Genomic DNA, 21,529 nt, shown 5'->3' with positions numbered 1-21,529 from the left:
TGCACTAAAAAGCTGACACAACAAGGCATTACTTTCAACAATTTCATGCAAATTTGCAATCATGGAACTAGGGCAAAAGCAGTAACATTTAATTGCCACTAGTTGTCGACCCGCGAGTCATGCACGTCAATGTAAAATTATTATTCAACGTGTATTTTCACGAATTCATTAATGTGTTAAATTTTAATGTTAAATATCCAAAGATGACACCGTGATACTAGTATTAGCATTATTATTATTAATATTTCCAAGATAATAGGAATGGACATCCTCTCAGCTATCTTGCAGTCACTGCATCAATTAATGTTGAAACGTGATTAGTTTTTAGCCAATAAGCTGTGATAACTTAAAAAAAAAAAAGTAGGAGGAAAAACAGGCCCATTGGTAAAGTGGGCCTTATTAACCATTTGGGCCTCGGCTCGTAGGCCCATAAAGAGAAGGTGGGAAGAAACAAACCACGCGCTACAGGGTGCGCGTAAACACCACTCCACGGGCAAACCACTCTTTCATTGAAGAAGATAATCGACTGATGAGTGAGGCGAGAGAGAGAGAGAGTGTAGGCAGCAGACAGTCAAAATCACACGCTCTTACTGTACTCGCCGGCCACGTCAGCCTGCGCGCCCCTCCGGCGAAATCCGCCGCCACTACGGCCGCGACCACCAACCTCCACCGCCCGCCAGTTCCGCCTGCTGCATTACCGCTTGAAATTACCGATCTGCTGCCGAACATATGAGCGAGCAGGCCAATCCCCAAGCTAAACCCCAGCCTGAACTCAGCACCTCCGATGCCGTCGACGCAGCCGCCGCCGCCCTCACCGAGGCACCGCCGCCGATTACTCCTGCTCCCCTGACCTCCTCATCCAACTCAGCTCCCGCGTCCAAGATCCCCCTCCGCCCCCGCAAAATCCAGAAGCTCTCCCCGGACGATCCCAAACCCTCTACCTTGAATCCATCGACGTCGGCGCAGAAGCCCTCTTCCGCCAGCAAGAACCGCGCCGCTGCACGCCGATCATCGTCCGAAGCCCTAGCCCGTATCATCCCCCGAGTGACCGCCCGCTCCCTTTCCTGCGAGGGCGAGGTGGAGAGCGCCCTCAGCCACCTCCGCGCCGCCGACCCCTTGCTCTCCCCCCTCATCGACCTCCACCCGCCGCCGACTTTCGATACCTTCCACACCCCTTTTCTCGCCCTGACCAAGAGCATCCTCTATCAGCAGCTTGCATACAAGGCTGGGACATCGATTTACACCCGGTTCGTCTCCCTCTGCGGTGGCGAGCATGGTGTGGTCCCTGAGGCCGTCCTTGCTCTGAACCCTCACCAGCTCCGCCAGATCGGCATATCCGGCCGGAAGGCCAGCTACCTCCATGACCTCGCAAGGAAGTACCGGAATGGGATTCTGTCGGATTCCTCGATAGTGAACATGGACGACAAGTCTCTGTTTACGATGTTGACCATGGTCAACGGGATTGGCTCCTGGTCTGTACACATGTTCATGATTTTCTCTCTTCATCGGCCTGATGTCCTCCCGATAAACGATCTCGGGGTGAGGAAAGGAGTGCAGATGCTCTATGGGCTGGAGGAGCTACCGAGGCCCTCTCAGATGGAGCAGCTCTGTGATAAGTGGAGGCCCTACAGGTCGGTGGCCTCTTGGTACATGTGGCGGTTCGTGGAGGCAAAGGGAGCACCTTCGGGTGCCGCCTCCAGTGTGGCCTCCTCTGGTGCTAGTTTGCATCACCAGCATCAGCACCAGCAGCCTCCACCTCCGCCAGTAGAGGACCAGCAGCCTCTCGTGGACCCGATTAATAGCATTCTTAATCTTGGGTACAATGAGTTTCATTTCAGTTCCTAGTACGTTATCGAAACCCTGTAATATTCGTGTTAAGGATTCTCTGTCATGAATATGAATCTGTTCCCAGTGTGGTAATTTAACTTTAAATCTCATTGCTGGTGCAAGTTTTTAAATTTTGGGTTCCCTGAAATTGAGAGGGGACTACGTTGTCTAAAATCATTGCTTGATGCGTATGCAATATTCATGTGGTATCTGGAAGGATGAGGAACGAGATTTGCATCGCTATTGTATCAATGCTGCATGAAGGGTCGAGCTTTGTGTAGTGTGGTAGAATTTATTTTTGCAAGGAATGAGAGTAGTGTTGGCTCATGGTTAGCGAATGTGTTGGATTTTGATGCTTTTATTGTAGTTCCCTTGGTTGATGGTTGCACATGCACTCAACGTTGTGACGACGTGCTCTGACCTTACCTTACCAGATCATTTTAGCTGGGTTATTTATTATTGATCTGGTTAAGAGCAGGTGTATATGCAAGTTCTTGCCATTTAGGTGCTATGCTGTTGTTCCCTTAAGCTACACTCGCTATTAGGTTTTATGCCGTTATAATCTGAGAGTCGATTTCTTTGCGCCTTAATGCATCTTGGAAATAGATAAAATGGGCTAATTTCGTAATTACAAAGCATGTAACATGAAATTTTGATTGTTCATCCATCTAAGATAAGCTTGTGCAAAGAATTGGAATTGTTTTAATGATATTCTTTGAATGACCAATTAGAACCATGGATTTGAAAGAGATTACATGAATTACCGAAGGCTGTGTTTGGTAACATAGGAGAGGATAGGATTTAGCAAGAGGATGGAATGGGATTTAATGTCCCATGGATTAGTAATATCCCAGTTAGTTGTTTGGAACATTATCAAGGATTAGGATTTGGATATGAATGTAAAACAACCAATTCTCTGCGACAAGCTCATGTAGTCTCTTTCAAGTTGAACTTAGTACTCCTTATCAGTATGCCATAGTATTGGACTGTGCGGTAGGGGGTTGTGGAGTGCGGTTAAACTTTGTGGCTAGAAAATTGTCTGCAGTCTTTTATCATTGTGTAGACCTGTAACATGCTCCCTCCTTTATCATTGCATCCATCTAGATATCATCTCCAGAACACATTAGTACAAAGCCTCTGTTAGAGATTCCCCTGTGTTATTAGGTTTGTTCATAAATTGCTTCCAAAATGTTCAATTTTATTTTCCTCGCCTTGAAGAACCACCACGGTTTCAGTCTTTCAGATATTAAATTTGGAAGTGAGTCCATATCTCGCAGGTGCTATGATTTGGTCCTAAAATTATTTTTTGAAGCTGGAGAGTTTCTAGGCAGCAAATGTATGGGTTCACTTAGAATTATCATGAAAAAGGGGAAGAGGAAGATTAGTGATTTCATGGCTTCATGTCTATGTGGATTGTTACCTGCAATAATTGGCACACATGAAATGGAGAAGGGGTTGATGATTATATCGGGGATGGTGGAAACTTATTTAGTGTTACTGAAAATTTTATGTTGGTCGATCAACTTTTGTAGATATTTCGGATAATGAATAAAGAGCCATTGGAGTGATGGTCCTCATATCTGATTTTGCACTTCCATGTTAGTTCTGCTCGGTTGGTCAACAAGCTCATCTTAGCAATGGCTATCACTTTGATAGGATTGAATGATATAGTTGGGCATCATGTCTTTTATCCCCTTTTTTGTATTGAATCGGCTTCTTGGATTCTAAGTTTCAGTCGACAAATTGGAATGTTTATAGTACAGATGTAGCTGCTTGGGATCTATCATATTTTTGAAGGGAAAGAGGAGCCCGTGAAAGCCCATCAAATGCTTTGTCTTAGGTGCTAGTTGCAGTCCTCGAACTTCATTAGTGAACTGGCCTCGGATAACAATACACTTTGTTGGATTCTGTAGGCATGCTAGTTATTTTAGACCATTCCAAAGCAAGCGAATATTCTTAGTTTGATAAATTCCGGCAGCTTAGTATATTTTTTACCTCGAATCTCATTAGTTGGCCCAAATTCTCATGTAACATACGTTTAGCTTAATCTGCCTGTTCGGATATTGATGAAGTAAAAAAGGAAAAATTAGGCTGAGACCGATCCATTGTATCTCCTATTAAGTTGGTACATGTCAGAGCTTTGTATGGTTCATATCATAACAGAAATTCACCGTGTCTAAGCCCCAGTTTTGCCATTTTATCGTCATGATACATTGTTTTTATTTTCCCCTTTTCATTGGCCTGTTCTAGAATTCGTTGATGTTCTGATTTGTGGCATTCGCAGTTCGTATAGGGAATGCTGTTATCTTTCCTAGAATAATAGATTCTAATGTGTAATCTTAGGCCCCTGTTCTTGGAAGCAAATACCAAGGAGAAGTCTGTACCATGTTGGTTCGGTTTGTGTTTTGATTTGGAATGGGTAAGAGGGGTCCAAGCAAAGCCCTTGATTGCACTCAAAAGCGGGACACTTGGAGATTGGACTGTTTATGTTATCACGTAAGCATCTTTCATATTCCTTCTGAAGCCCTGCACAATCGTTCGATAGGCTTGTTAGCTCATCTTCTTGTTATGTTGATCATGTGGTGAACGTTTTTTAGTTGTGGAAACACGATCGTGTTTACACACAGACATCGGAGACTGCAAATTGCCCTTTGTACTTGCAGCTTTCTCTCATTCACATATAGTTCAAGATCCTCAAACTTTTTGCTAGGTTCTGATCTTGATGTTTGTATCTCCCCGAATAGAATCGCAGTCCTTTTTCGTTCATGTCGTGGCTAGATTATCTCTTGGGTTTGTGTCACGGGCATTGGCTAAGACCAAGCATCAAATACTCCATGGAACAGCTATGGATTGCCATGGGAGTGAATATTCCAGCTTTAATCCTGCTTGTGATGATAAGGGCCAAGTCTACCATCGTAATAATCACCTTCTCCCTTCATTAGAGGACACAAGCATGGGATTATTCTATTCCAATGTTATAAACCTTGTCTGATCCTTATGGGATTTGTGAGCCTCAGGCGGCACATGATTTGCTGGGAGGAACAAGTCATTCCTCTTCCATGTCATTTTAAAGAGGAAAAAACCGATGGGGCGAGTACGAAATGACGAATGCGGACACCAGTAACACGACAAAATTCCGATTATTATAGCGCTTCTCATCCGACCAGAGTGGGATATTCTCTTTTAGTACCCTTCGATTCTCTTCACCATTTTTGGCAATTTTCGCTCGGGATGATATTCGGGTTTTCCTCTGCATTTTATAGGAGTAAAAACTGTTAATTAATAGCGTTAACCCTTACCGCGCTTTTTTGAGTGCCGTCATGCTGCTATAAAGATGCGCCTGGAGGGAGTTTATCCATTGCAGGTGACATTAAGAATGGCACACGGTACAGATCATGAAAACTACGACCCTTCGTTTCCCGAACAGCCTGTGGTCGACCTCTACCTCCCAGTCTGGGCCAGGCTCCCGGCGTTTGCATCCAAGCCTGCTTTCATCTGGGTCGAGGACGGCCCCGTTTGCACGGGCCTAGGACCAGCCCGTACCCTGACGTATGCCGAACTCAATGAGTCAGTGGGCTGCATCTCTTCCCAGCTGCTCATCCCACTGCAGAGAGGGGACAGGGTGGTCGTTCTGTCCCCTCCTGGGCTCGAGCTCATCAAGATCATCTTCGCCTGCCAAAGAGCTGGGCTGTTGGCGGTTCCAATCATGCCCTCAGACCCGTTCTCGGCCCGACAGGACGACTTCCATCACCTTGTGAGAGTCCTCTCACAGACCAAACCCAAAGCAGCAATTGCACCTAACCATTACATCACAAGCTTCAGGGACTCGGTCTCCATTAAAAACAACACCAAGCTCGCAAGCTTGCTGCAGAACCTGAGATGGGTTTCCGCAGAAGACCTTAAACCTGTCAAAGAAGACAAACGCTCCTCTTCTAGTCCTAGTCCTGATTCATTGCGATATGACGGTTGCAAACCCGAAGAAATCTATCTGATTCAATACAGTTCAGGGGCAACCGGTATCCCGAAACCTGTCCTGATCACGGCCGGAGCAGCTGCCCACAATGTCCGTGCAGCGAGGAGATCCTACGACCTCCACCCGAGCAGTGTGATAGTCTCTTGGCTTCCTCAGTACCATGACTGCGGGCTAATGTTCCTCTTGCTCACAATCGTCACCGGGGCCACTTCCATCCTGACTTCCCCTGTCGAGTTCCTGCGACGCCCGAGGATATGGCTCGAAATGATCTCGGAGTTCAAAGCTACTTGCAGCCCGGTCCCGTCTTTTGCCCTGCCCCTTGTAGTGAAGAGGGGTGGAGTTGATAAAGGGCACCTGCCCATTAAGCTTTGGAGCATGAGGAACCTGATCCTCATCAATGAGCCGATTTATAGGGACACGGTTGAGGAGTTTGTTCGGGTTTTCGAGCCCCTCGGGCTAGACCCAGGGGCGGTTTCTCCTTCCTACGGGTTGGCTGAGAACTGCACCTTTGTGTCAACTGCATGGAAACCTTCATCATTAGCCAATGGCAATTCAGGTAACAGTTCTAACAAAATTATACTAATTGAAGTCCAGGTATTTGAGTCCCTCTGAACACACAATTGGTTCAGGTAATTTTCCCGACATCCCGACCTACAACAGGCTCTTACCAAGTGCGAGACTCGGTCTCGGCTATCATGACGATGACAATGATGTGGACATGCACATCTTAGTGGTTGATGAGGAGACCTCGTCACCAGTCAATGATGGAGTCGAAGGGGAGATATGGGTGTCGTCCCCTAGTAATGCATCCGGGTATCTAGGCCACCCTTCTCTGACGAGGGAAGTGTTCCAGAGCCGACTGAGAGATCGGGTCAGTGGGTGCTTTGTTCGTACTGGCGATCGGGGAGTCATCATACCCCATGACAGGTAATCCGTCGTAGAAGTCATTGCTTTTTCTTGCAAGTTTATAAAGTTCAATGTACTTGTCCACTCTCACATATCATAAGCTCCCTCTCCAAGCCACATGAGCGCCTCGGATCTCATAACGGACCGAACAATGTACTGTGTCCATCTTGGTACTAGCCCAACCAAAACTTGGTTCAGTCGATGTCAGCTAGTGCAAAATCTATCTCGATTATTTAGTGATGAGCTCTAATCCTAGTTCCATCCCAGCAGGTACAGGTATCTATTCGTAACTGGTCGGTGTGCTGACACCATAAGGCTTATTACGGGCAAGAAAGATGACGAAGTGGTCATGATTCACCCGCACTATATTGAGACGGCGGTCCACAAATCCTTCCATCGCTTTCTGCGAGGTGGCTGCATTGTCGCATTCCAGAAGTCGAGGAGCACAGTGGCAGTAGTGTCGGAGCTGCAGCAGAGGAGTGGTGGTGGAGATAAGGAGGCATTGAAGCGGCTGTGCGAGGGGGTCAGGAAGGCGGTTCAGCATGCAGAGGGAGTGGAGGTCGGGCTCGTGGCCCTGGTGGAGAGCGGGAGCGTGCCCAAGACAACCTCCGGGAAGGTGCAAAGGTGGGCAGCGAGGGAGCAGCTGAGTAGCGGGAGGATGAGGGTCGTGGTGCTGGTGGAGTTTGATCGTGGCTTAGACGACGGGCGGCTGTTAGGAGACCGGAAAGAGGTGGTTAATGGTGGTGTGGCAGCGACAAGGAGAGGGGGAGGAGTTGCTTCCCATGAGAGGGAAGATATTGCTTATACATTTTCAAGCATCAACCAACCTCGTCTTAGGCTACTCTCCTTCCTTTAGGTTCTTCGTTAAGCCGAAAAAATATGAGGTATTTTCAAAACACGTTGCGCTGCGTGTACTGGAAAAATAGATACTTATAATAAAATAAAAGTTCACCTCGGACTTTTCACAAGCCTCGACCGATGCGGACCTCACGGAAGATTGTGAAATCCGACGAACAACTTGGATTGATTCCCAGATTGCCAAATACAGATTAAGATAAAGATGATTATTGACTCGTTGTTTATAAAGAAATAAGAACCAATAATATAAAAGAAGAATTATTAACTCGTTGTTTATGAAGAAGCAAGAACCAATAATATCAAATTGTGTCAAGCCTCACAAGCTATCACACTTGATCGCTCGAAGGAGTTCAATGAAAAACAAATGAGAAAACCTCACCAAAATACCATAATAGTCTAACTTATGATCAGCTACTTAGCTTCATTTATATAAGCCTAGGAGAAACTAGAAAGTAATAGACTTGGCAACTAGAATAACTTTAATTTACTTGAGCCAGAAATAATAAAGGAAATTAAATAAAGGCCACATAGAATATCTGGCATTCTTCTTATTCCATTTTCAGCACCTTTCGACTTTCCTTATGCGTCTATTTCAATTTTGGGTGGGCTATCGACTATTTCATGACAAGTCAGTTGAATAAAATCCTTTGGAGGCTCAATTGAATTATACTCCTTTTGACCCAAAAAACTCATCATCAAGCTCTCCATAGCTTGTTGGATTTGTCTGGTCTTCGCTTCAAAGTATAAGTGAAAATTTATTATTAAATGACAGAAAATGCAAAATAATAATAATTTGACAATAAGTTCTAATAAGAACATTATGAGCATCGAAAATTTGCATATTCTGATCAAATAGAGTTCATTCCCTCCACATCAGACTACATCTTCAGCTTGCATTCATGACCCGAAGCACCTTATCATCTTATTTTTGAAATTGCCCGCAGAAATCCCTGAGAAAATCGTAGGTCAGATCAGTCATTTCCATGTCATACCACATCTCAACGAGAGTTGATCGTAGGGATTGAGTGCATACCAAAATTTTCGATACTTATCCAGCCCGACTTCCAGTATGACGAGTCAATTTCCAGCCTTTCTTCCAGTATGCACGTCTGCGTATTTACTTTACTTACTTTAAGGGGCTACCACTTACCAGTTCAATCGTTTAAGGGGTTACCACTTACCAGTTCAATCGACATTTTTACTCACATTAAAAAATGAAAAAGTTCTTAAATTTTTATCATTCATTCAAACGAGTGCAAAAAGAATGAGACATTGCCGTTGTTTTAAGATGTGGAAGCATCTGAATGCGTAAGGACCAGCCTTATGTTTTGAGAAAATTATAATGCTTTTATTTAATTTTCTTTGTTATTTCTTGCTTTAGTAAATTAAAGTTATTCTGGTTGCCAAGTTTATTACTTTTCAGTTTCTCTTAAGCTTATATAAAGGATGCTAAGTAGCTGATCGGAAGTTAGACTATTCTAGTATTTTAGTGAGATTTTCTCTTTTGTTCTTCATTAAACTCCTTCGAGCGATCAAGTGTGATAGCTCGTGAGGTTTGACACAATTTGATATTATTCGTTTCTTCATAAACAACGGGTCAATAATCTTTCTTTTATATTATTGGTTCTCGTTTCTTCATAAACAACGGGTCAATAATCATCTTTATCTGAATATGTATTTGGCAATCTAGGAATCAATCCAAGTTGTTCGTAGGGTTTCACAATCCTCCGCGAGGTCCGCATCACCGACCTGGATGCACTTGTTTTGGGGTTGGATTAAGTCTGATCTGTTGGATTTGATCAACATATGAATCAGTTCCAAATAAATTAAGACTCATCAGAAATATATCAGTAAATCGAATAGCCTATGAATGAAAAGAGGGTATCGGTTTCGTTACTTCTAGAGGGACGAACAGTAACGAACATGAAGTCGTTATGGCGTATACTGTGGCAAGTCATATCAGATGCAAGGCCAGCAGGCACAAAACTTTGGACTCGAATTATCGATAGTTTGTATGATTGTGTGACAAGATAGAGCAAGACATCTAGGCCCCAGTTGTTCATAGGATAGGAGCAAGAAGATGGGACAACTCCAGGAAGGCCACATCCCTTTGTAAGGGCAGGGTGAGACATGCCAAGGCCCACATCGTGTTCGCCTTCGCCTATAGGATCGCATGAAACGGATCAATCTGAAGTCCGACATGCTCAACCGACAATCACAATGATCGGCAGAGGGTGGTCATCATTTGTTTGATTGCATGAACAAGATGATAAGTGGAGAGATGATTGGGTTGCATCAGCAATCAATTGTAGAAGGTCTCGGGCCCAGTATGCAGTCCAATTCCTAGCCCAGGCCCAACTTTGATATATATATATAACGGCTGTCGGAGGTGGGCCTGCGAGCCCATAAATTCCAGGCCCAATAAGAGGCCCAGCAGCAAAGAACCATCCAATAGAAGCTGGACACGTTTCCGTTCAGGACAAAGAATGGGATGTCGGGTTGCGTTTGGTTCAAGTGAATCCCTTTTCGCAGAGATTGAGGATCGTATATCATGCTGTCCTTCATATCATATAATAATAAAGGGCAAAAAAAAGAAAAGAAAGGAATATGGTAAAGTAAATATCTTGTCCGGCAAATCACGGCGTTTCGTGGATATGGCAAACTACACTGTGAGCTGACAAATTTGAACTACAATGCAATGTTCGGTTGGGGTAAGTTAAGACTCGATCAAGTATATAGCAAGACAAGCCTCATAGACCATTTCAAAATACGGATGATGATTTATGTACGTGAATCAAATTCGAGGGGCCGGGAGGCCTGACCTCGAGCGAAGTCTTACCTAAACTCGGTCCACAGTTCGGATTCGAAACGAATCAAAGCAATAATGTGGCACGAAACCGTGGTTTGAATTGTAGATCGAGTCTGGACAAGATCTTGAGTTGGGCCAAATTTTTTTTTTTTTTAACCTAAGCAGAACAGGAAAACTTGTCCAAAGTACTGCACCTGATTACACATATGGGAACTGAGGAATTCTATTGGTGGAAGCAGTGCTGCCCGCTGTCAAAGGGCCTGCAAAGGCCCAAAGAAAGCATAAATAAAATTAAATGCATAAATAAATAAACAAATAACAAAACCCAGTACCACAGCAAATCCGGGCTACGCGGGTTGGTCCGATTTGCACGTACGATAATACGATACGATTTTCATCTGAATTCTTGGTCTGCAGGGATCGGATGGACCTGTGCGTCACGTCGCTCGTGCTGGGAGGGAATTTGGCAGCGATGATCTTTTTGGTTTGATAATTTTTATTTTTATTTTTAACGGAGGGAGGGAGAGACAAAGGAAGCAATCGATTGCTCCACTGAAAGCCAAAAGGAGATGGCTTTGCTTTGGGAGGGGAATCGTGGTTTTGGTCAGAAGCTGCAGAAGGAACCACCCCCCACATTATGCTTCTGTCCCTCTGTGTGGGGGTATTCAGAACGTCCACTTTTTCGCTCTTTCCCTTTTTAAGGAGGGTTTATTTAAGTGGGGGAGGGTTGCATTTAGTAATATCATACCCCCCCTACCCCCCCCCCCCCCCCCCCCCCCCCCAAATAAATTCCAATTTGAATTTTCACATCACATTTTTATATCTCATCAAGATAAGGGAAAAATCTTGAATGGAATATATGATTGAATCCACTCAATTATCCCACCACCCCCCCAAAAAAAGAAGAACAACAAAATCCCAAAGTCTAGCTTGGTGGGTCAATTTTATGGGCAAGAGGGTTTTCTATGGTGCATTTCCTAGTAACTTCCTTTTTTTTTTTTTTGGTAGTGGGTATATTACCACATGGATTCGGCTCGGATGGCAAGTGAGTCTGCTCATCCGCTCGAGGTTCTCGTGTGTTAGATCTTTTTTACATGCCGTGGGAAGTAATTCCTGTGAATGCATTAGGTTCTCATAGATCGTAAGTCCTGATCTGCTCTGATTGGAACCACGGACCTCATACATTAAGTTTACAAGAATACCCTCATTATGTACGCGATAATTCTCATGCTCTTGATTGAACTCGTATGGATCCATATTGTCGTTCTTCTTTTTTACTCTGCAGTATCGCGTCAATTATGGCATATCTCGGCTTTATTCCTATCGCTGCGAACCATTCTTTTTTTTTTTTTTTTTTTTTTGGGGTGCTTTCACCGGTTGTACGACATTGGATCACTAGGTATGTTTCTACCGTAGTCATTATCGCCTGGGCAAGGGAACTGTTCGGATTCCATCTCTTTTGTTTTCTTATGGGTTGTCGAGGGGATCTCAGAAGATGATTGGGTCTTTCCTCCGAACACTCATTCTGAGGACATGTTTTATTAAGGAAAGTAAGATTTTGGTCCGATGATTACCATTAATTAATTACACTCCAAACCCAAAAAGTGATCAACCAATCATCATATCAAGTCTACCTATCAACTTCCATCCCATGTAGACCCACCATTCCCTTATCCAAATCCACGGGGAGAGTTGATATACATATTATATATATATATATATATATAAGAATTCAAATAGAATTCCATGACGTGTGATTGATCTGATCCATCCGATCGTGGGAGGGGGTTGAGGGTATAGGAATTTACGTCGACTGGGGTTTGGGGATATATGTGTCGATTTCGGAGGGGTGAGGGAGGGACGAGGGATGGATGTGATCTAATCTAAAGGAAGATTATTTGGGGGCGATTGGGATTGGGATTGGGATTATCGATGGGACAGAGAGAAGACGGGAAACAGAAAGAAAGGGACAATTATTAGAGGGGGGGACGGGGAAGGGAGTGGGGCCCAAATAGTTGCAGGGCGTGGGAGAGGATGAACATGACCTTGTCGGTTGTTCTTGTGCAGCTGAAACCCTTCTTCCCTCCTTAATCCCTCCTCACCACTTATCTTCACCCCCCCCCCCCCCCCCCCCCCCCCCCCAAATTGCAAAGAGGAGAATGAAAATTTTCACAAAGTTATAGGTTACATCTTATTCCATTATAGCACCAAATTAAGAAAACTAATGACCCTAATACAAGATTGTACTTTTTCCTTATATATGGTAATAATTCTCCTAAATGTGCAGTCTAAGCAATTAAATGTGAATATATACTACAAATGTGAGTTAGTTCAAGTAATTCGATGCTTATTTCGCTTAATCAAGGTCTAGAGTTCGAGTCCACGCTGGAAGAGTTTTACCCTCTAGTGGGTTGACCCCGGCTCGACTAGATTAGTCGGGATCCAATTAGGCTTTCGAATATCATGGTTCATACCGAAAAAAATAAAAAAACGTGCATATATAGTGCTGCACGACGAGATTGTGAGATCTGATAATTATTGCTGACTTGGTACATGTATACCTCGCTGACTTGGTACATGTATACTGGAACCGTGAGATATGATACAACTGTGTCATTGACTTGATACAACTATACTTGGATTGTGAGATCTAGTCATTATTACTGCTCTTGATGCAATTACGTAATATCTTGTATGAGTTTTGCAGGATAAGTAATCATGAGATCATTGCTAATTAATGTCAGTGCTTGCCTAGGTCGGTGAAAGGGATACCCTAGAGGCGTAGGGAGCTCGGAAATAATCTACAAAGATGAATCCAATGACTGGGGTGGACACCGAATCGAGTGAAGAGAGGGCCACGGCCACGATATCTTAATAAAGCTAGGAACTCGTGACTAACTTCGGCAAATTAACGATTAGATTGAGAACAAGTACGTTAACTCGATCTTATTTAGCTAAGAGGAAAATTTCATTTTGGGTAAAATAAGGGGTTGCAGCACCATCTGAAAAAAGGTTATTCCAGAATAAATAGTTCACTAGTAATGTTAATGTTAATTAGGAGAATAATAATTAGATAATAAAACTTCCATTAAGAGAAAGAACCAAACCCTTCATCACCATCTCTCTCTCTCTCTCTCTCTCTCTCTCTCTCTCTCTCTTACATACACTCAATATCATTCCCCTTTTTCTCCTATTCATTGCCTTCCCTTCCCTACCTCCTCCTGGCCTCTCCATAAGCAACCAAGCTGTCTCTTGTTGGATATGTAGTTGGCTTGTTGGAAGCACTGCAACACTACTCCCCTCTCTCTCTCTCTCCCTCCTCCTCCATTCTCTCACTAAAACCTCCTCACTCACACACTCTCACTAACCCTAAAACCCCCCTTCCCCACCATATCTGATCTCCAAAACCTAATCCTCCCACCCTCCATTACAGCACAGTTAAAGCTTTCTTAACCCCAAAAGCAAAAAACCACCACCTCAGCTTCTCCTCCCTGCTGCTGCAGCTGCTTAACTCCACCTGTAAGTTAATGTCTTGCTCAGTTGTTGTTCTTCTTCCTCTCCCCTACCCCATTAAAGCTCACTCTCTCTCTCTCTCTCTCTCTCTCTCTCTCTCTCTGTCTGAAGCAGAAGCCCTTTGCTTTGCTGCTCTGATTATTGCCATGAAACTCAGCAGCTGAGGCTGAGCTGAATTAGGGTTGTTGTTGAGCTTTTCGAGGAAGGAGATCAGACCAGACCCAAGTAGTCCACCATGTGTCTTATCTCTGTGCCCTTTTACTGTACATGAAGAAGTAAAAAAAACATTATTACTATTATTGAAAAGAACATAGAGAGAGAAAGAGAGAGCGTAGAGAGAGAGAGAGAGAGTGTAGAGACATCCGTTGAATTTGAGGGTGCAGAGAAGAGAGAAGGCTCGATTGATATTATTTGTTATTAATATTAATATTAATCCCATGAAAGATGGAAGCTTCCGGGGGAGGAGGCCGAGGGGGAGATCATAGATCGAGGACGGAAGCCCTAGGGTTACACAACGGTGCCGGTGCAGCCCTATTCGGCCACCCCCACCACCACCAAACCCTAGCTGACCCCACCACCGACGCCGTCGACCGCCCCAACCCCAACAACAATAACACTGCCACCAACTCCTCCTCCTCCAACCCCGATCCCGTCTCCTTCGCCTTCGCAGCAGCCTCCTCCCCGGGCCCCCCCTCCATGACGTCTCCCCCCTCCTCCGCGGCCCCCAAGTCGGGCAAGCACCAGCCCACTTCCTCATCCGTCAGGTATCGCGAGTGCCGCCGCAACCATGCTGCCAGCGTCGGCGGAAGCATCCTCGACGGCTGCGGCGAGTTCATGCCCGCTGGCGAGGAGGGCACCATCGAGGCCCTCCGCTGCGCCGCCTGCGACTGCCACCGGAACTTCCACCGCAGGGAGACCGACGCTGACCCCTCCCCCCTCGCTTCCGCCGGCCCTGGCGCCTACCGGAGGGGTGCCGGCATGTCACTCGCCACGCTCCAGCTCTCCGCCCCACCACCTCCACCCGTGATCCACCACCACCATGGCCATGGCGGGACCACGCGGCCCCCGCCCCCGTACGCCTCCCTCAGCATTGTGCCGCCCATGAGCGTGGCCTTTGGGGGTGGTGGCGGGACCGAGTCGTCGAGTGAGGACCTCAACCTGTTCGGAGCAACCACCCCGACCGGCCATGGCCACGGCCACCACCACAATCTCTCCAGTGGGGGGGGTTACTTCGGGTCGTCGTCCAGCAAGTCGTCGAAGAGGTTCAGGACGAAGTTCAGCCAGGAGCAGAAGGAGCGGATGCAGGAGTTTGCGGAGAAAATCGGGTGGAGGATACAGAGGCCGTGCGAGGACGAGGTCGAGCGGTTCTGCGCCGAGGTCGGGGTGAAGCGGCAGGTCTTCAAGGTGTGGATGCACAATAACAAGAACGCCACCAAGTCCGCAAACAAGCAGCAGCAGACTCCAACCGCCGACCACGAAGTCGACCACGACCGTCAAGAAGACTGAACTGAACAACCCCCAGTGTAAACTCGAGTGACGTTTCGATTAATGTAATTGTTTTTGTTTCATTTGGTTCGTTTTAGCCTTCGGTTTGATTAGTCTTAGCTGTAGTCTTTAGCTGTAGTTTCCTTCTCCATCTGATTTACGGCAATCGACGATGGTGGTGACCGATGTTTGAGCATTGTTGTTGTTGAGGATCGATTTAATGGGGTATTGTGGTTGATTATATGTTTCGCAGAAGATCAATTAATCATTGTCGGCTCGATTTATAATCTCTCTACAAGAATAATCAGATTTGAGCTAACTCACCTGCAGTTGCTGTACTCCAAATTATTGTCGACAACAATATATCGTGACAGACAACACGACGGACGGACGATCCTTATTTTCCGAAACGATCTGTCAGTGATGTGATTAATGATGATTGTGTGTGGATGTCATGTTTCCTGAAATATGCAGTTCAAAGTACAGCCTAATCAGTCTCGAAGGAGGCAAACATGTTTGTTCATGCAATAACGAAGATTAATAAAACAATAATCAAATTTTAATTTTCTCTTTCTAGTACTTCTTTTGTGGAAATTATTTCATCGGTTTGGGCTATTTGAATCGATATAATGATCGAATATGCTCATGATCGTTATTCTTATATATAATATATACAAATACTTTACATAGTACAAAAGTTTATTGAAGTACATTAATGGATCAGAACGATACAAAATTATCCGGCCTGATGACCGGGTTTAGCTGCTAATTATAAGTGGCAGCTTATTACTAAAAGCCACAAGGGATGCTAGCGTATTATCAAAAATTACATCTCTCATGCGGTGATTATATAACGAACTTAATCGGAGATCGAAACTAGCTAGATTACTACTGGTGATCATAGTTATTAGAGCTAATATATCTATATATAATTTGACGTGTAAACTTTCTACGACATCAGATTGGCTCGATCTTAGGCGGCTGGGGACATTGCTGGTGCCTCATCCTTGTTGCTGTCGCCGCCGAAGATGTTCATGGCTCTGAAAATAAACAATCGTCTCAGAGATAAGCGACTTAATGATCAAAGACGTAGAAGATTAATCATTGGATATACTGAGCTTAACTAGAATGTCTGTGTGGGTCGAGAATGTAATATACTCACCCGAGCTTGTGCTTGAGCCAGTCGCCCCAGGTGGCGGTGTCCTGCTTGGCAGTGTCCACAGCCTGGGAGGCCTGGCTCGCAAAAGCCTGCGCGGCTCCTCTCATCCCGTGAACGGTGGGGGCTGCCGCCTGGCGGACTTGGTCCATTGCAGCACCAGTGGGGCTGCGTCCCTTGTTGTCGTCATCATTGGGGCTGAACACACCGCCAATCTTGTCGGCCATGGCACTCCATCCGCCCGACTCGGAGGGGGCGTCGGCACCAATGACCGTGCGGATCGACATGACCAGCACGAGCGAGAAGACAAACATGAATGCTACCTTTGCCATGATCTTTTTAGAATGTTTTTGTTTTTGGAAAAAAGAAAGGAATTAAGAAATTAAGGAAATTTCTTTTTTTTTGTGCTTTTTTTTTTGGAGATTTATAATTAATTTTTTTTCCTTTTGGTTTATTAATTAGAAGAAGCATGGGGGAAGCCAATTTATAGTGTTGAGGGAAGCTATATTTGTGGGGGATTTCATTACATGAAGTTGAGTGGTGACCGGTGAGATCGGAGGAGCTAACGGTGGTCAACCGCCCCGGTCGGAATGGAGTGGTGACCGTTAAAAGTTTTGAATGGTTCATTTGACTTGGAACATCTATTTCTATTTTACTTCAAAAGGGATTTTTCATCGAACATTCGGTTTTCCAAAATATCCTCCTTCCAATTCGATTAGAAATATGAGCCATTGGATGTAATTTCAGTTTTGTAAATTTGCACTCTCACCTCTCACTTCTCTCTCAATCCACATTTCTCTCTCACTTCTCTGCATGTATAACTTCCTCACATTTCAGGTTTTTATAATTGTTTAATTAGTTAACTCTCAAAATCAAATTTGTATAGTGTGTTTGATTTTAGAGTTGAGTTGAGTTGAATTTTGATTTTAATTGATTTGTAATGATTTTGATGTTGAATTATGAGAAAAAGTGTGAAAAAGTAATGAATAGTTGAGAGAATTTATTATTAAAAATTAAATTGAATGATTAAAAAATTGAAAAAAAATAAAAAAGTAATAATTGTGTTGTTGACTTTTGTTGTGTAGTGAGTAGAGTTAAAGTTAGAGTTAAAATCTTACAACCGAATTTAGAAATCAAACAAGACATATTTTCGATCAGGCAAAGTATATATATTGTTCTGACTAATTAAGGTTGATGAGAAAATTATAACGCGTTATAAAAATTGAACTTGAGAAAAAAAAATCATTTAATAAATTTCAAGCGTAATGTAGGTCTACGTCTTATTTATAGCAAAAGTACAAATAAAAAGTAATATTTAGACACGTGATAAGTTTTTAATTTTTAATGGAGTCTTTCACTTGCAATTTAAAAATTGAAACCATCAAAATCACTTCATAGTTGGGACAGACTGATGCAAGATTGAAAATTATAATTACTTTTTTCCCAGTTATTAGCTGATGGCATTTTATAAGCTCACCAAAATTCTCCATGACGAAGTTACAATAAGACATGCCAAAAAAGGAATAAAATTATGGAATGATTTTATCATAACTCAAAGGGGAAAGACCCCCCCACCTCTGCTTCTCTGTTCATAAATTAACACCTCTGTATGGATTGCATCTGGTTTCGTTTCCTAGCATTGATTGGATCCATATATAGTTTAGTTGTAAGAGGTTGGAAATAGATATATGACATGTGAAAAGATTCTGTAACTGTATATATATTATCGCATTGTATTTTTCTTTACAGTGATTCCGACGGATTTACCGTATTTTTCTGTGTTTGTAATATTTCTCTTGATATATTCTCATGTATTCATTTTTGTTATCAATGAACATTCATTGATTTGCTAAGCTAAGCCAGAAAAAGGGAAAAAGGGTACAACTAACCGATCTATGCTCGACCTTCTTTGAAGAAAGGAATTTTCATTCATCGATATAGCATCTTAATCATCAAATACAGTTGTAGGGAGAATGTACGCTTAACTGTTGATGCAAATTTTGTTTAAAGTACCTTTTGAAGTCACTCGTGGGGTCAATAAGGGGATGTAGCTCAGATGGTAGAGCGCTCGCTTAGCATGCGAGAGGCACGGGGATCGATACCCCGCATCTCCAATTTTTTGTTTTTTCATTTTTCTTTTTATTGGGTTGATTTTTCTTCTCATTTTTAACATGCTTGGGCTCATTTGCCTATCCTCGTATGGCCCAATACCAGAGATTAGAAAGGTACGAACCGACACTATGAATTCCAGCCCCGTTATCGACATTGCATCCTGTGACCATCCGATCTTTCATCTCGTGTCATTTTGGTGCATAAAGAGTCCTCTTGCCAGAACTGGGGGATCTACAGTACATATATATTCATGTTCTAGTTTTCATCTGTATGTTGGCTCAAATTGATCTATACACAGGCCAAGGCGCCAAGCCGTACGTATATTGGTCTCACTATCATTTAAATTATTTATATATATGGTCCGTTAATGGAGCGAAAAAACCTACTTATCTGGGGCGCACACAGTAAAATTGCACAAGATAGTTCACTGATGATTAAGACTGCCCTTTTGAACAGAATAAAACCATTACATTAGATACAAAATAAAGATGAAAGCTGAGGACTAGCTAGCTAGCTAGGCATACACATACACACTTCATTCTTTGCCTAGAAAACTGTATTCCTTCTTTTTCGGGAGAATTATGTTGACCCCTACAGCTTGAGATTCTTGAGCATCCTGCCCATGAAAAATAGAATAATTTTAGACAATATTAGACAAGAATGATTTGACAATATAATGAAGGTAATGCAGCCGTAATTAGAATGTGGTTGATGGTTGATATCAAGTTAATGTTGTTATTAAAAAACGAAATATAAATCTTAATATAACCCAAATACATCGATCGTATCCAATATCGTATAATTGCTCTCAATATCATCGGTATATTTGCTAAGTAATATGAAACAAATAAGTCATACGTATGAAATAATGCAGAGCCTGTGAACATCTAATGAAAAATAACCAAAGAAAAAGAACAAGATTATTAGCAGTACGTATGGTGGTTTTCATGGGACAGCGTTGCAATATGAACAGTAGCTTTCATGGCCAAGCGTTACGCGGATGAGTCCTTCATTGATAAAAAAAGAATGGAATAAAACACAAAACTTTGTGTGGGCGGGCCAATAAGATCATCATCGCCCGAACCTCATCGTGATCTCGACAGTCAAGTCAGAGATAAGGCTTTGAGGGGACCAAGAATACTTACTTTTGATCTGATGATCAACGTCTGATGTCCAACTAAAAAAATTCTGGTACTTGTAATTCAATTATCATCATGCATATATGACGACCCAATATAGAACTGCATATATATACGTAAATATATATATATATATATACAAACGCCTATATATGTGTTGCTTCTTAGTATATTTCAAATGCAATGAAAGTGAGAGAGATATATCTTATCCGACATTCCGATGCGGTTAACTTTTTTCTTTTAATTGAAGAAAACTTAGCTCTAAATTCGCTTAGGGCCACAATGGGCTGAATGATTATGTCAACGTACGTACAGTTGAAAAGCTGCATGTGCAAGATTTACCTTTGTTCTTCACTGAGGATCCCTCCTCGGTTGCCTGCAAGGCCTCCGGTAGTTTGGGACTGGGATCTGGCCTGTCTCGATGTGCTCGAGATCCTGCACGAGGGCTTCGTAGTACCTCTTCACTTCCTCGGGGGACTTCCCGCCAACGGCCCTAGCCACATTGTGCCACCGATCAGGGGTGTCCTTGTCGTAAAGCGCGATCGCCCTCTCAAACAGCTTGTTCTGCTTTGGCGTCCATGCAGAGTTATGCGAAGCCGTGAACGACGTGGATGCCATTACTTTTTTCTGAGGATTAAGTCGACCGAACCCCTTTTCTTTTTCTTTTTGGAAAACGGAAGTTATGTAGTGAGATATGATATAGGAAGGAGAGAAGAGAGGAATTCTTGCTTTTCTCTATGGTTAGAGAATGGCATGCTTTGCTACTTATATATAGGGGTGGGGATAGTCCAAGCTGTGGAATACTTTATTCAATTTGGGTGCTCTAAGAGTGATTCTTTTGGGTGTTCACGATATTGTCAAATCGGAATTAAGAGGTATGAATTTAATTCTTCCCAAATAAGTCTCAATCTTCTTTTATTTTTTGTTTTTGTTTTTTATCTTTTATTAATAGACTCGTAAATCTCTTTTGTAATCTGAAAGAAAAATGAATAAATATATTGGATATCACTTTCTTTTTAAAAGAAAATACAATCTTTTAAATTCTCTTCCTTCCTTGTGACTTGTTTTCACCTTTGTCATAGAGAGGGTCGTAAAATTTTCTTAAACTATCAATGGGTAGCAATTGATTATTTATTAATTGAATTTCTTGCAACAAGGAAGTGAACAATTTTAATTGTGAAGCATATGAAAAATATAAGTATTGCGGAAATAGTTTATGGAAATATGGATTTGCCATACACCTGGTAATCGTGCCTTTGATTGGCGGTACAAATTTTTGATATGGAGAAATTACTATTACCATAGAATGTAGTTCAGCCCTCAAACTTAAAACGATTAACCAAGAAAAGGATCCCCCTTTTTCCTCATTGGTTTTGGAGCTCAAGCAAGTTGCCATTCATTCTTACTTATGTCCTCAACCTATCAATTTAACTAAGAATAATCTCGCTTCGGATTTCAGCACGCGGTTATCATGACTTGGCCACGAAATACTTTTTATGGGTTTCAAACTTCTGTATTACAAATAAATTTGTCCATTAATAATGCAATTTGTCAATTACGTTACACCTAATAGTATCCTTTTATATTTTTTGTAACCCAAGCGCAACGAGAAGAGTAGATTCAGATTCTCCGTTAACATAGATTAGGAAAAGGCAACACCAACATCATTTTAGATTTGCAATAAAGGTGAGGTTTGCGACTTACTATACAGGTATAAATGTAGAAGCTCGATATACTAATAGGTCGTCAAA

The 21,529-nt window shown here is 43.0% G+C and overlaps 4 protein-coding genes, 1 non-coding gene and 1 pseudogene across 6 annotated transcripts; 4 read left to right on the top strand and 2 right to left on the bottom strand.

Annotated features, from left to right (window-relative positions):
• Window positions 1-513: 513 nt before the first annotated feature.
• On the top strand, window positions 514-1,937 carry LOC116214892 (probable DNA-3-methyladenine glycosylase 2). The gene has a single exon (XM_031550382.1). It carries the CDS (start codon window positions 730-732, stop codon window positions 1,843-1,845), a length of 1,116 nt encoding a protein of 371 aa, XP_031406242.1. The 5' UTR covers window positions 514-729; the 3' UTR covers window positions 1,846-1,937.
• Window positions 1,938-5,173: 3,236 nt separating this feature from the next.
• On the top strand, window positions 5,174-7,711 carry LOC116213364 (long-chain-fatty-acid--AMP ligase FadD28-like). The gene is made up of 3 exons (XM_031548254.1): window positions 5,174-6,356; window positions 6,430-6,727; window positions 6,977-7,711. Exons 1-3 carry the CDS (start codon window positions 5,204-5,206, stop codon window positions 7,560-7,562), a joined length of 2,037 nt encoding a protein of 678 aa, XP_031404114.1. The 5' UTR covers window positions 5,174-5,203; the 3' UTR covers window positions 7,563-7,711.
• A 5,849-nt stretch (window positions 7,712-13,560) lies between these two features.
• On the top strand, window positions 13,561-15,655 carry LOC116215427 (zinc-finger homeodomain protein 5-like). Of its 2 annotated transcripts, none has more exons than XM_031551136.1 (2): window positions 13,561-13,892; window positions 14,331-15,655. In XM_031551136.1, the coding sequence occupies exon 2, from the start codon at window positions 14,331-14,333 to the stop codon at window positions 15,390-15,392; it is 1,062 nt and encodes a 353-aa protein (XP_031406996.1). In that variant the 5' UTR covers window positions 13,561-13,892; the 3' UTR covers window positions 15,393-15,655. The 2 variants fall into 2 exon arrangements, with proteins under 2 accessions (XP_031406996.1, XP_031406995.1); XM_031551135.1 differs by having other exon boundaries at window positions 14,001-15,655.
• A 394-nt stretch (window positions 15,656-16,049) lies between these two features.
• Window positions 16,050-16,965, bottom strand: LOC116215428. Its single transcript, XM_031551137.1, has 2 exons — window positions 16,534-16,965; window positions 16,050-16,411 (listed from the first exon to the last, which is right to left on the bottom strand). Exons 1-2 carry the CDS (start codon window positions 16,857-16,859, stop codon window positions 16,345-16,347), a joined length of 393 nt encoding a protein of 130 aa, XP_031406997.1. The 5' UTR covers window positions 16,860-16,965; the 3' UTR covers window positions 16,050-16,344.
• A 1,603-nt stretch (window positions 16,966-18,568) lies between these two features.
• TRNAA-AGC lies at window positions 18,569-18,641 on the top strand. The gene has a single exon. It is a non-coding gene; the product is annotated as a tRNA-Ala (tRNA).
• A 408-nt stretch (window positions 18,642-19,049) lies between these two features.
• On the bottom strand, window positions 19,050-20,516 carry LOC116215429 (annotated as a pseudogene).
• Window positions 20,517-21,529: the final 1,013 nt, after the last annotated feature.

Source organism: Punica granatum, chromosome 7 (assembly GCF_007655135.1).
Source record: "Punica granatum isolate Tunisia-2019 chromosome 7, ASM765513v2, whole genome shotgun sequence".
NCBI lineage: Eukaryota > Viridiplantae > Streptophyta > Magnoliopsida > Myrtales > Lythraceae > Punica > Punica granatum.
The sequence above is the reverse complement of the archived record's forward strand: the minus strand, read 5'-3'. Positions and strand labels throughout refer to the sequence as shown.

Excerpts from the sequence above, each read along its gene's own strand:
- LOC116215427 (XM_031551136.1), top strand. The coding sequence starts at position 14,331 with ATGGAAGCTTCCGGGGGAGGAGGCCGAGGGGGAGATCATAGATCGAGG.
- LOC116214892 (XM_031550382.1), top strand. The coding sequence starts at position 730 with ATGAGCGAGCAGGCCAATCCCCAAGCTAAACCCCAGCCTGAACTCAGC.
- LOC116215428 (XM_031551137.1), bottom strand. The coding sequence starts at position 16,859 with ATGGCAAAGGTAGCATTCATGTTTGTCTTCTCGCTCGTGCTGGTCATG. Across the intron at positions 16,412-16,533 it reads TGGCTCAAGCACAAGCTCGG|AGCCATGAACATCTTCGGCG; the intron begins GTGAGTATATTA and ends GTTTATTTTCAG.
- LOC116213364 (XM_031548254.1), top strand. The coding sequence starts at position 5,204 with ATGGCACACGGTACAGATCATGAAAACTACGACCCTTCGTTTCCCGAA. Across the intron at positions 6,357-6,429 it reads ATTAGCCAATGGCAATTCAG|GTAATTTTCCCGACATCCCG; the intron begins GTAACAGTTCTA and ends CAATTGGTTCAG. Across the intron at positions 6,728-6,976 it reads GTCATCATACCCCATGACAG|GTACAGGTATCTATTCGTAA; the intron begins GTAATCCGTCGT and ends CCATCCCAGCAG.